The following is a 13,713-nucleotide window of genomic DNA, read 5'->3' as shown; positions in this document are numbered from 1 at the left end:
CATTTAAAACATTAAGATAAAACATAAGGTAAAATAATAATAATAATAATAATAATAATAAAATAAAAAATAAAATAAACATGAAAAAAATAATAAGAATCATATATCATTTAAGCTAGAGGAAAGCATCTGAGAACAGCTTTGTCTTGAGTCTAGATTTAAAGCTATCAATAGAGGGTGCATTTTTTACGTCATCTGGAAGCTGGTTCCAAAGCTTTGAAGCATAGAAGCTGAAGGCTGCCTCTCCACACTTTGTTTTGACTTTTGGAATCACCAGCAAATTCTTCTCCGTTGACCTTAGTGACCTGGTTGGTGCATACAGCTGAAACATATCCAGTAGATATGTGGGTCCCATTCCATTTAATGATTTAAACACAAGAAGCATTGCCTTAAAATTAAGTCTGTAGCTTACTAGGAGCCAATGCAGCAATCTTAAAATTGGAGTATGTGGTCGAACTTCCTTGTTTTTGTAAGAGCAAGGCATTATTAGCACTGGTATTTATATCCCCGAAACGCGGAGCGTCGGGGATGTAATGGTTTTGCGTGCGCCGCCGCCGCCGCCGCGTCCGCCGCCGCCGCCGCGTCCGCCGCCGCGTAAGGTCTTTCGTGTTAACGCGATAACTTTTGAACGGATGTTTGGATTTGTCCCAGATTTTTTGGGTGAATGCTCTAGGGCAGGTTCATGAACTGATTCGAGTTTGGAGGTCAACACTTTCAAGATGGCCGAATTCAAGATGGCCGAATTTTTGTTTGGCCCATAACTTCTGACCGGGTGGATGGATTTGTCCCAGATTTGGTGTGTGCATGCTCTAGGGTAGGTTCATGAACTGCTTCGAGTTGGGAGGTCAACACTTTCAAGATGGCTGAATTCAAGATGGCCGAATTTTTGTTTGGTCCATAACTTCTGACCGGGTGGATGGATTTGTCCCAGATTTGGTGTGTGAATGCTCTAGGGTAGGTTCATGAACTGATTCGAGTTTGGAGGTCAACACTTTCAAGATGGCCGAATTCAAGATGGCCGAATTATTGTTTGGCCCATAACTACTGACCGGGTGGATGGATTTGTCCCAGATTTGGTGTGTGAATGCTCTAGGGTAGGTTCATGAACTGATTCGAGTTTGGAGGTCAACACTTTCAAGATGGCTGAATTCAAGATGGCCGAATTATTGTTTGGCCCATAACTACTGACCGGGTGGATGGATTTGTCCCAGATTTTGTGTGTGAATGCTCTAGGGTAGGTTCATGAACTGATTCGAGTTTGGAAGAAAACATTTTCAAAATGGCGGAATTTTCATTTGGCCCATAACTTCTGACTGGGTGGATTGTTTGCCCGGTAACACCTTATTTTAATGGTTCACCATTTCAGTGAATCTACCATATTAGGTACAGTGTAATAACCAATGTAACAATATTTAATACCATGTAATACTAGTGTAATACCACTGTAACAATATGCAATATCAGGTACAGTGTAATAACGAGTGTAACAGTATGCAATACCATGTAATATAGTGTAATACCAGTGTAAAAATATGCAATACCATGTAATACCACTTACGCACAAACACATGATGTAAGTAAAAAATTACATTGTATTAAATATTGTTACACTGGTTATTACACTGTACCTAATGTGGTATATCCACTGAACCATTAAAACAGTATTACCATTTGCCCCATTTTTTGCTTCATTTTCACAATAGTCGTTTGGTTTTAAGCCTATGCACGTCATGTCACGTCTGTATGTATCATATACGTTTACGAAATGGTGGACGGGAGTGGTAGGAATGATGGGGGACTGGAAGCGTCGCGTTTCGGGGATATACCTTAAGCAGTCGAAGGCGACTGCACAGGCAGTCTAGTTTATATTGTGCACCCTTCCCCTGTCTCTCTGCTTGTCCCCTCCGGTGTCCTGTCTGCACTGCATTTATTGAGCTCACAATTCTTGTGTCAATTTCTTGTTCACCTTTGTGATTCACAGTGTGTCACTACATACTAAATTCACTGTACTTTTTTATCTGGCGATTTTTTTTCTGATGAATGGTACTTTTTTTGTTTTGTTTTTTTTAAATATATTTTTTTGGCTTAGCTCGCTGCGCCACAGCGTCCCCGTAAGTTTACGGTACTTTTTTTATCTGGGCGTAATTGTTTTGTTCTGTCTCTGTGCTTGTCCCCTCTCCCCGGTGTGCCGTCTGCACTGCAGGGACCTGATGAAGGACCCCCTGGTGCAGAGGTGCCTGGAGCTCTGTGGCTCCCCCGTGCACGTCATGACCTCGCTGCCTTCCGGCGTCAGCGGACCTCCTTTCCACGAGGGCCTCCACAAAGTCCTAGGTACTGTACTGTAACTAACTGTACACAGTAAAAAACGGAGTGTCATCAATAAATCAGACAAAACAGGGTTCCCAAGGGTCATGGAATTTCTGGAATATCATGACATTTCATAAAAGTTTTTCCAGTCATAGAAAGTCTTGGAATTTTACCAATTTGCATGGACAGTCACTGCAGGACTGTATTGGACTGTACTCTAATGTATTGAACTGTAATGTGCTATGAGGGTCATTATTTCTAGTGGCACCCTGGCACCTTGGTCCAAAACACTGAACATCAGCTCACAGCCAGGTAGACGCATCAGCCTAAATTGACCAAAGCTACCATACAGGTGAAGCTGTGACATCATGTTTGGCCCGAGTCCAAGAAGGATTAACAGCAAGTAAACTGAGGCGCGGTACACAAGATCTCATAACGGCATTAAAAGGCATCCTGAGGCAAACATTAAAGTGAGCAAGCCCTTACCTCAAGTGATTGGCCTTTCGCCAGCCTTGAATGGTGCTCTACAACCAACTAAGGTTAGCGCAGCACCTATGTTATAACTTACTGTCACCAGAATTGTAATGTCTATGTCTTAATCTGTTACTTAAGGCTCTCTGCACTGTCATAGCAATGTTGTTATGATGTAGTTGAGTATTTTCAGCAAATAGTGAATAGGCCCGCCGGCGACCCCATCTGCAGTAAGAGGCTACTTCACACCAGAGCTTGGTGGAACGGCAGCGAGATGACTGAGGTCTTTATGCTCAGTTTCAAACGGTGTGTTCTACTCTGCCTTTCACACAAGAGCGGCCAGTCCTGTTCAGAATCTCCCCACAGCCAGAGCTAGTGTGCATCTTTGCTATTCATTTGAATGGGACACTGGCGTCCAAAATCCGCTCCAGTTCTATTTTCCAAATGTAACGCGTATCCGTCCCGCGACGCCTCACCGCTCTGGTGTGAATTAGGCCTAAGAAAACACAAACACCTGAGTGAACATCTGAAGAGCTCTTTTCCAAAATTAGATATATCCATTTTATAGAATGTTGGGAAATTGACACTTTTGTATAGGGCATTGCATTGCATTGCATTGCAAAATGCATTTCAAATAGGTTTTAAAAAAGTATGTACTCAAAACCTTTGAATGCCAAGAATTCACACATAGATGATAGGACTTAACAGTCAATTAAAGTGCAAATTAAAGTGCAAAAAGTCAAAAATGGTGGATATAGCGTTTTGGAAAAGAGCCCTTCACTGTATTAGCGTAAGCACAAGCACAGCAATGAAGTCACACTCATGTGGGAGGAGTCAGAATTATGGATAGATTATTTTTCTATGAATAATCTACACAACATAAGAAATGATATTGCACAGAAATGTAGCAAAAAAATATACAGAATATTAAGTAAAGTGCATAACAAGTGTGTTCTTTTGTGTTTTTACCCAACCTTTTCGATATGGATGTGTTTCTGTGTTATAATCCCAGTGACTGAATGGGCCCTGGGCATCTTCTGTTTCAGGCTTCATGCAGACCTACAAGGACGTGGAGTCTGTTCAGCTGCAGTGTCTGTCATACGTGCTATCAGAGAAGGAGCAAGGTACGACCCGCTTCACTTCACACTAGGGCTGGGCAATATATATCGTTATCGTGATATAAAAGTGTATATCGTGACCTTTCTCCTATATCGTTTATATCGTTATAGTAATTTCTATCAATTTATCATTTAATTATATTTCATGTTGTCACAATACACACTATCAGTTCATGTAACTGTAAAAATAAGAATAAAAAGATCCATTTTAAAGAAAGGTTGTTTTGTGACATGAAAAAATAAAGAGCAAATAAAGAGAATAACTGAAAACGTACGTAATTGAGCTATATCGTGATATATATTGTTATCATGATATAAAGTAATCCATATCGTGATATTTTTTTTTTTCATATCACCCAGCCCTACTTCACACGCACATGGACATTTTTGCAAAGGCATCCGTTTGGGCGCAGCGGTTACTATGGTGATTTAGTTTTTACCCACATGCTGTGTAAACAGGATACAAAATATGTAAAGGGGCTAAAGACAAACAGTTTTTAAAACATTTACGCATACGTGTAACCAAGGCTGAAGACTACAGGGTTCTCAAAGGACACTGTACATAATAGATCCTTGTGTACAGTAATGATCATCTGTTCGGTTACACTTCACTTGTCGCCGGCGTCATACGTATGACATAACAGTGTGATAATAGTGTCAAAGCAATGTCATGACACATCATGGATGAGTCGTAAACATGATGTTAATGTCATAAACGTTTTATGTTCACGTTCATGAAAAGTTGACTTAATGTGGTATGGTAAAACCAGGCTAACTGCTTTGAATGCATAAAAATGTTCAGTGTTCGAAGGTCACATGAAAAAGGCCCATTGTGTGGTTTAGAGGGAAGCATTTGCAGCATACCTGCTCAGACCATAGACAATGATCTGTATCTATACGTAACATAAATGTCTTCTCTCCATCAGGAATATGGGTGTTTAGAGATGCCTGGAACCGATGTCTCATGAACGCGACAGTGTTGAATGTTGTCCTTACTTCCTCACTGACATTGGTCAATAGATTGTTTTTTTACAGGGAAGTCAGATGGCCATTGGGCAACTTTGGTCTTAACCGTCTTGACCAATGGGTCACTCAGCATACCGGTATAAAGTTTAGCTTGGAAAGAAAGAAAACAAAGCGCATGATGCAGTGCACACACATGGTTGTGAACATGACCAAGTAAGCGAAAAGGGGAAGAGCCAAAAGAAACTGTTTTTCTTCAAGTTAGACACTTGATTTGTGCAACTGAACAAACACATTTAGCAGAAAGTCTAGGAGTGTTATGCCTTTAGTGTTTCCCAAAGACTTAGTAACATTGTGGAGAGCTATGAGTGAAAACCATTGGACCAGTGTTTCGTCTGTACCCTTCTTTTTTTTATTCTGTGGTGCTGCGGCACACAATCGAGTACACATGCTAAACACTGCCATTTATCCTAGGAGCGCAGTACACCTGTAGTTGGTAAACTAATTCTAGTACATTAGGTGACTTCCTGTTGTTTTTTCCTCCCCCAGTGATTGGTTGCCAGGACGACGTGGTCAAGATCACCATGTCCACCATGAGGGCCCATAAGGACTCTGGTGGAGTCCAGCTCAAAGCCTGCCAGGTCCTGCACCTCTGTGTGGAAGCAGGTAGGACGTAGTGAGAGATTCACATCAGTTGTTTTCAGTCTACTACTGGGCCCCACCTTTCGGCTGTGGAAGACCTTTATGTATGCTCTTGTGGTTAAAGGGGTACAAGGCAGGATTAAAAGGTTAATTAATTGCTGTCCTGAGTAAGCTGAAAAGCTTAAATGAGTCATTACTAAGTGAATGGTGACTCTCCCAACCACTTTCTCGACCCACTGTCAGAATTCCCCACCTTTCGGCTGTGCCCTGGGAAAGCCTTTATGTATATCTCGCCTTATGGACGCTCTTGTGGTTAAGTTAAATGGCTAAGTGACAAACATGGTTCGTTTAACTCATATGTTCTCAAACTCAAGTCTGCAATCTGCTGTGTGTGTTCTCCAAGTTCTCAAACTGGTTCTCCAAGTGGGGTCCAGAGAGCCCTGGGGGTCTGCAGCGTATCGCCAAGGGGTCCGTGAAAAACTTAATGCTGAAAACGTTCCTACACCGGCCCGACTTTTGAATTAAAATGATCCAATAATCCAAATCACGTCTCTCCCTCTCTCTTTCTCTTTCTCTCTCTCTCTCTCTCTCTCTCTCTCTCTCTCTCTCTCTGTCTCTCTCTATCTCTCTCCCTCTCTCTCTCTCTCTCTCTCTCTCTCTCTCTCTCTCTCTCTCTCTCTCTATATATATATATATCTTTCTCTCTCTCTCTCTCTCTCTCTCTCTCTCTCTCTCTCTCTCTCTCTCTCTCTCTCTCTCTCTCTCCCCCCCTCTCTCTGATGCAGGGGAGGAGAGTGGTGTGCAGAAGCAGTGTGTGTTTGAGGGAGAGGCCATCTCCTGTATCCTGGCTGCCATAGAGACCCACATCAGCAACCCAGAGCTGCTGTCCCAGGCCTTCCTCCTCCTTCTTCTCCTTCTCTCTGAAAACAGTAAAGATGTTCTCTCACTTTCTACCTTTTATCGCTCCTCCTCTATCTATCTATCTATCTATCTATCTATCTATCTATCTATCTATCTATCTATCTATCTATCTATCTATCTATCTATCTATCTGCCTGTCTGTCTGTCTGTCTGTCTGTCTGTCTGTCTGTCTGTCTGTCTGTCTGTCTGTCTGTCTGTCTGTCTGTCTGTCTGTCTCTTGTTCTGTGATATTTATATTTGTCTCTCCATACTGCTTTACACACATTCTTGAAAGTGTCGTTGTTAGCAGTTAGTTGCCAATGGGAAATTTCATTGCAAACAACAAAGTAGCTACCGTAGTTAGCAACTACGCTTTCGAGAAATGCACCCCTGGTGTGTGTGTGTGTGTGTGTGTGTGTGTGTGTGTGTGTGTGTGTGTGTGTGTGTGTGTGTGTGTGTGAGAGAGAGAGAAGGGGTGGGCGACTTCAAAGAGTATTATTGTCGTTGTACACCTGCATTATTTGTTGTCTCTGTCCCCAGTGCGTTCGGTGCAGTGTTTCCTGCAGCTGAATGGGATCTCTGCGGTGTTCAAGGCACTGAAGGCGTTCCCCCAGCACTGCGCCATTGCCAGCCACGCCTGCAGATGCCTCTGGATGAGCCTGAGGCAAAGTGAGTATTGAGTACCGCACCAATCAGACACGGGTGTTCCCAATGCGCACACAGAAACGGGAGTTCCCCTACTTTTCGGACGATCAAGCTTATTGCCCCGCCCGTTAACACTGCCCGTTTCAACGTTTGTCATGCCATCTGGTGCTTTCACAGAATTTCCGTTCTGCTAGTTCCAGATGGATTGGCCCCATTCACACCTGCATACACACACACACATAAACATCATCATCATCATCATCATCATCATCAGTGGTTTGACATACATGTACGGTATATTCCAGCGTGACTTATAGTCTGAAAAATACTCTCTACTACCGGTAACCTAGGTCAGGATCAAGGGATCATATTTTTTTACCATTGTAAACTTTCACATGCATGAAAAAAGACCCTGATTTGAAGTCGAAATGTTGTCCGCTTCAAACGTCCCCTTTTCTCTGGGCACGGGACAGCTGACCTCTTTGCCACCCCAACCCAAACACATCGGCTTTCCTGCTGTTTTTTTATAATTATTATTTTTCAGACAGGACAGTGGGAGTTGACAGGAAAGGAGATTGGAGAGAGAGAGAGACAGGGAAGGATAGGGAAATGTCCCGGGCCGGGAATCGAACTCGCCCTGGGTCGCACACATAGTAGTCCAGTGCCCAGCCAGTGTTTTTATATATATGTATATTTTGGGGGGCTTTTTATTGCCTTTATTTGACAGGACAGTGAAGGTAGTGACAGGAAGCGAGTGGGGAGAGAGAGACGGGGAGGGGTCGGCAAAGGGTCGCCCGTGCAGGAGTCCAGTGCCCAGCCGTTAGAGCAGGGGTCCCCAAACTTTTTTTCTCTGGGGGCTATATTATCTTTCCTGATTGTGATCAGGGGCTGGGATCAATCATGTGCACTGTATATTAGGCCACTGCCTGTTGTAGCCATAATTTCTAGCACAGAATAGTTCATCATTACAAGTGATTTGCAAAAGAAGTACTTTACATGTTGTTCAATTTGAAATACCAAAGATATTCCTTTTAATTTCTAATAATCATGTAAAAATAGCAAGGAAAGGTTAGAAAAACATGGTGATTGACAGTTTTTGAGTGATACAATAGAAATGCCTGTTCATATTACAGTGAGATGAGAAAAAAATAGGCCTATCAAGACAAGAAACTTCTGGTGGTTCACACTAGGTTAGTGAAAATTAAACTAAAAATAATAAAACTAATTACAGTAACTAATAATAAAATATATATTTTATCTTTTTTTCTGTGAGAATTGCTTCTTTGGGCCAGTTCAAATGGTGAGGTGCAGAGAGGTGGAGGGCCATTCAAAGGGGCATAGCGGGCCGCATCCGGCCCCCGGGCCTTAGTTTGGGGACCCCTGCGTTAGAGCCACGGCAGGGCCTTCAGCAGGGTGTGTGGAGGCCGTGTGTGACCTGGGCCGGGAATCGCACCCGAGTCGCCCACGTAGCAGTCCAGTGCCCCAGCCATTGTTTTCTACTGTGTGCTTTTCTTCCCCATGTTGCAGCTGAGCTGCCGGGGGAGGTGTCCCTGCTGGGGTGTGTGGAGGCCGTGTGTGAGGTGGCAGATGTCCACCGCCAGGATGCCACCGTCATGGAGGACGTCTGCTCAGCCCTGCTAGCCCTCTCAAGCCATGGTGAGGAGGACCACCAGGATGTGTGTGTGTGTGTGTGTGTGTGTGTGTGTGTGTGTGTGTGTGTGTGTGTGTGTGTGTGTGTGTGTGTGTGTGTGTGTTGTGTGTGTTGTGTGTGCGTGTGTGTGTTTGTGTGTGTGTGTGTGTGCGTGTGTGTGCGTGTGCGTGTGTTGTGTGTGTGTGTGTGTGTGTGGTAGTGTAATTATACCTTTTAGTACGACATAGCTCTATCTCCTTTTTTTCTGTAGCCTCATCATGTACACAGTTCTGCCAAAAATACTTGGACATTAGATAGACATTTGTTATTCATTATTGCCATTCTGTCGTTGGTGACTGTTGCCATCGATTCCATTCGGGTAGGAGTATATTTATAACAGCAAGGGCGCTTTGTCTTTTTTCTTGCAATTGTCTTGCATTTTTTTAAGTTTTGAATGTAAGAAAAGAAAAACAAAAAGCATCAAACATCTCATCAACCTCATTCCTCACCTCATTCCACCGTTCCCCAGCCAACCCTGACCAACACACCTACAGAACAAACTATGGTGGAGGCTCAGGTGATAGAGGAGCAGTTCGTCAACCAGAGGGTTGCAAGTTCGAGCCCCACTCTGCCTGACCCCATCGATGTGTCCTTGAGCAAGATACTTAACCCCAAGTTGCTCCTGGTGGCAGGGTAGTACCCTGCGACCTTCTGGGGTAATAAACTGGGGCTCTGACCGCTACAACAAAGAGCCAGGCTCGTTGGTGTGATAGTCAGAACAGACCCACAACCCTAGTGATGATCACTCCATCACAGGCGCTATACAAATGCAGTCCATTTACCATTTACATACCACACACAAAGGGCGTGCCTTGTGTCTAACAGTAATGCAATGAGTGACTTGTTAAAAGGACACCATTTGATGTGTCCATTACTGTGACCGTACTGTATGTGTTTATGTCAGGCACGATGGAGGGCAAGGACGTGGAGGACGTGACGCTGACACTGCTGAGGGCCCTGCAGGACCACACGGGCCAGCACACGCTAGTGCAGAGAGCCTTCGCCACTCTGGGGAACCTCACACACATGTCCAGTGCGTACACGCCGTCACGCCGTTTAAGAGATACATACTTTTCACTGACTTTTACAATATAACTATGTTTAAAGGTTAAAGTGATACTGTGCCATTTTCGGAAATAAGCTTATATTACATGTTAAATTGAATTACATATTACAATGTATTTTTTCTGTACTGTTTTTTTGCGTTTCTGATTGTGATACACAAACTCACCACTAGATGGGGTAGCTTTGATGTGTCATTCAGTTTTGCTTCAACCTGCCTATACTGCAGTCTAAAAAAAAAAAAAAACATATTCACTATCAGTGTTTTTACAGTTTGTGTTTTCAATAGTGTTGTAAAGTTAAGACCATTCTCAAGGCCGTGTGTTGTGCTTGCCTTGTGCTGTTGTCCCATGATAGATGTGGCATGCCTACGTCTCCTGGTCGGCCCCGGTGGCAGAAGCGGCATCATGGTGATGAGGGAGGCACGGCAACAGTACCCCGGCGACCAGCAGCTCACTCTCAGCATGGTCAAAGTCCTGGCAGACATGGCTAAACACGGTCCGTTCAAAATTTCCAGAGTCATGACACACACATTTACTTTACAGAGGTTAGAGAGGTACTGTACTGGGTTTTTAGATTAGATTATCAAATATACTTTTGGCAGTATAGACAAACAACAAAAAATATTGTTTCAAGTTGATATTATAGAAATTTGATATTGTCAACAGCAATAATGATATCACTATATAAATGTGATATATTGCACAGCCCTAGTCCTTGGTCCTTTGTCACCTCTGGGTCTGAGAGACATGTGACTGAACATCAAAAAAGAAAAGAAAACAAACACTCACAACCCCCTCCGCCCCATTTTTTTTTTTTTTTTTTACAAATAAAACAAACCAGAAATAATTGTCCTAGTGGAAAACGCACAATAGTTATTAGCGGTGTAGATAAGATCCAAATTGTATTTCAAGTGCATTTGCTGGTGATATTATACATAAATCTAAAAATATATGAATAGTAAGAGTATTGCTTGACTCCTGTGTGCAGACAAGCTGGTAGAGGAACTGGTAGCTGTGAACACTCAGGACGACCTGAGGCAGAGTGAAGCAGACTGTGCTTCAGATGAGGTGAGCCTAACCGCAGAGATACACCAGCGGCGATCTGAGCGAGTCGAGCGACGGAAGTAATTGACTTTGTATTGAGTCGAGAGACAAAAGAGATTCTGGAGACTAGAGCGATTTGCGCGACGAGCGCGACAATTTGAAGTTGAAATCTTTTCAACTTTTTATGACGCGGTTCGGCGACAAGCCGCGACAGCCAATGACTGTATAGAGGTCAGTGACCACAGCCAATGGGAATGCTTGAATGCTTTTCCTTCTGCCTGTACGGACATACTCTAGTCTCCTCAGTCTCTCGTATCGCTTGCTGCTACACTCTGTCGCTCGAGTCGTGTCGCCGCTGGTGTATCTCTGCGGTTAGTGTGCACATTACAGTTACATCCACAGAATAGTGTGTGTGTGTGCATAGGGAAGCCGAGACAGGGGGACAAAGGGGACAGTTGTCCTGGGCCTAGGGACAGAGGGGACCCAGAACTGGGCTGTCATTATGTATTGGGTGAGGGGCCCTTTCAGATAACTTTGTACTGGGCCCAGCCAAAGCTGTCAGCAGCCCTGTGTGTGTGTGTGTGTGTGTGTGTGTGTGTGTGTGTGTGTGTGTGTGTGTGTGTGTGTGTGTGTGTGTGTGTGTGTGTGTGTGTGTGTGTGTGTGTGTGTGTGTGTGTGTGTCTGTCGTTGTGGTGACGGGTTGGTGTTCTACCTTTTACACGGGCCTTTACAAAAATTGCATTAATAATGCATTACTCCGGCGGCACTTTGCAGCCCTGCTGCTATTTTAAAGTGTCTTTCTGGGGGGTAAGTAAGTGGCAGTGGTGTCATACCCCCTAGTGCTGTGTCCCCTGTAGTTTGACCTATTGTACAGTGAGACGGTCTGCAAGCAGGGTTCTGTTTGCTCTATGGCAGGGCTTCCCAACCCTTTCCAACTCAGAGCCGACGTGAAATATTCAATGTTCATAATGTTTGGGGTCCAACCTCTGACTCCAACAAACAATACAACTCAAATAAATAGTTAACAGCAATACACACACAAATATTACTTTTATTTTTAGAACATTATTTGAAGGCCCACTTGGAGTACTTGCAACCATGTCATAGTAATCATCTGAACCTGTCTTCCTCACAGAATATGAAGAGGCTGGTTCAGACCACCCTCTCCCGACTGAAAAAAGTGGAGAAGAAGAAGAAGAAGTCATCATCATGATCAGTCTCATTCTGTTGGAGTGTGACACAAGGACAGCAAAGTTGTCAGAAGTAAAAGAAAGAAAAAGACACGCAGCACTTTCAAATTTGGATTCTTTTGGATATTTTTGTTTTTTTGTTTTTTTGACCCATGATCCAATGTGTGAGCTATGAAGTCTGCACATATTGTGTAGGGCTATATGAAAGATTCACGGAGACACTGTTCAATAAATAAATAATAATATACAGTATATTTCAAATATTGTGGTAAAAGTTCGCGTTCGTTCAACATCTATAGGCACCTGTGTGAAGTTGGCACTCCATACTTAAAGACAGTTTGTGCACACACGCTCATTTTTCCTGCATAATCGTGCACAAACAAATCAAAATGCTTTTATCCATATTTTCAACATATGGGGTGCCAACTTCACACAGGTTATAATCAGAGGTGGAAAGAGTACAGAAAATGTGTACTCAAGTAAAAGTATCTTTACTTTGCCTAAATTCTACTCAAGTACAAGTAAAAGTACCTATCTAAAAATCTACTCAAGTAAAAGTAAAAAGTACTTCACTTAAAATGTAATTTGAGTAAAAAGTACTTAGTTACTTTTAATTAGCTTTCCTCTTGAGAATGTCATGTTTAATTTTCTTGAATATCGTCCTCCATAACCTCTATCTCTTGCTTGGCACCAGCCATCATCCAATACATTGATACAAGATAGTGGAAATAGTGGAAATGCTGTGTGCCATCCTGCACAATCTTTCATTTCTGGCGGATTGTGGCATTATTGTGCATGGCATTTTGTCTCTCAGTCAATTTTTTTTACTCAGTACTCAGGCCAGGTTCCAGTGTAATTGAGTAAAGTACTTAGGTCAAAATGTACTCAAGTACAAGTAAAAGTATTAATTTAAAAATGTACTCAAAAAGTACAAAGTATTCATAAAAGCTACTCAAGTACAATATTGAGTAAAAGTAATAAGTTACTTTTCCACCCCTGGTTATAATATCTTGACCTTACCTTTTTTTATTGACTATAGAAAGCAGTTTTGATGTGCATGTCAGCGCATTAAAATAGCATTGGCATGCTTGAAGCGCCAGATGTCACTATTTTACGGTTTTGTTTATCTTTTTGTAATACCCTTCACAATTTCAAATGTACAATAATTTCTATAGCCCCTACTGCATTATGTTTATCACATAGAAGCTGAACTCACCAAAATCCTTTTCGAGTAATTATGTAAACCTGTTGTCCTGCATTTTAGCCTATGTATGAATTTATGAGCGCAAATCATAGGGAAATGGAAGGCCCTTTGCATTAAACGCGGTTCCACCAGTTTTCCACAGCTCACTGTGTAAAAATATCTATATCGGGCAGACCGTTTGGTTTAGTATGCAAAGTGAACGGTGTCATTGTATTTCACAAACAAAGAGCCACTTTGCATGAAGCCAGCATACAAATAGCAATGCGTGCCATCATCTCCTATACTTTGCATGAGCACACCTTTGTATGTGTACAGTTATTTAGATGGCGAAGGATGAGATGGATTCTCCTGGTTAGTCGTTTGCATCTGATCAGTTCACGCCGGGCGAGCAGAGCAGTGCCCTCCCCTCTCCTCTCCTCCTCCGCCTCCCCCTCATCATCCGCCTCCTCCTCCCACTCTGGCCCCTCGTCTCCTC

At 43.0% G+C, this 13,713-nt stretch overlaps 1 protein-coding gene across 1 annotated transcript in view; it reads left to right on the top strand.

Annotated features, from left to right (window-relative positions):
* Window positions 1-12,286, top strand: part of LOC134445382 (serine/threonine kinase-like domain-containing protein STKLD1) — a 19,907-nt gene extending 7,621 nt beyond the window's left edge. Inside the window, exons 10-19 of the mRNA XM_063194465.1 lie at window positions 2,204-2,331; window positions 3,825-3,902; window positions 5,409-5,525; window positions 6,287-6,430; window positions 6,942-7,070; window positions 8,574-8,702; window positions 9,641-9,769; window positions 10,156-10,296; window positions 10,789-10,868; window positions 11,980-12,286. Coding sequence (XP_063050535.1) covers window positions 2,204-2,331; window positions 3,825-3,902; window positions 5,409-5,525; window positions 6,287-6,430; window positions 6,942-7,070; window positions 8,574-8,702; window positions 9,641-9,769; window positions 10,156-10,296; window positions 10,789-10,868; window positions 11,980-12,057 — 1,153 coding nt within the window. The 3' untranslated portion in view covers window positions 12,058-12,286. The remainder of the gene's footprint in view (window positions 1-2,203; window positions 2,332-3,824; window positions 3,903-5,408; window positions 5,526-6,286; window positions 6,431-6,941; window positions 7,071-8,573; window positions 8,703-9,640; window positions 9,770-10,155; window positions 10,297-10,788; window positions 10,869-11,979) is intronic.
* Window positions 12,287-13,713: the final 1,427 nt, after the last annotated feature.

This window comes from Engraulis encrasicolus, chromosome 3 (genome assembly GCF_034702125.1).
Source record: "Engraulis encrasicolus isolate BLACKSEA-1 chromosome 3, IST_EnEncr_1.0, whole genome shotgun sequence".
Classification (NCBI taxonomy): Eukaryota; Metazoa; Chordata; class Actinopteri; order Clupeiformes; family Engraulidae; genus Engraulis; species Engraulis encrasicolus.
This window is presented reverse-complemented; position numbering and strand designations above follow the sequence as displayed.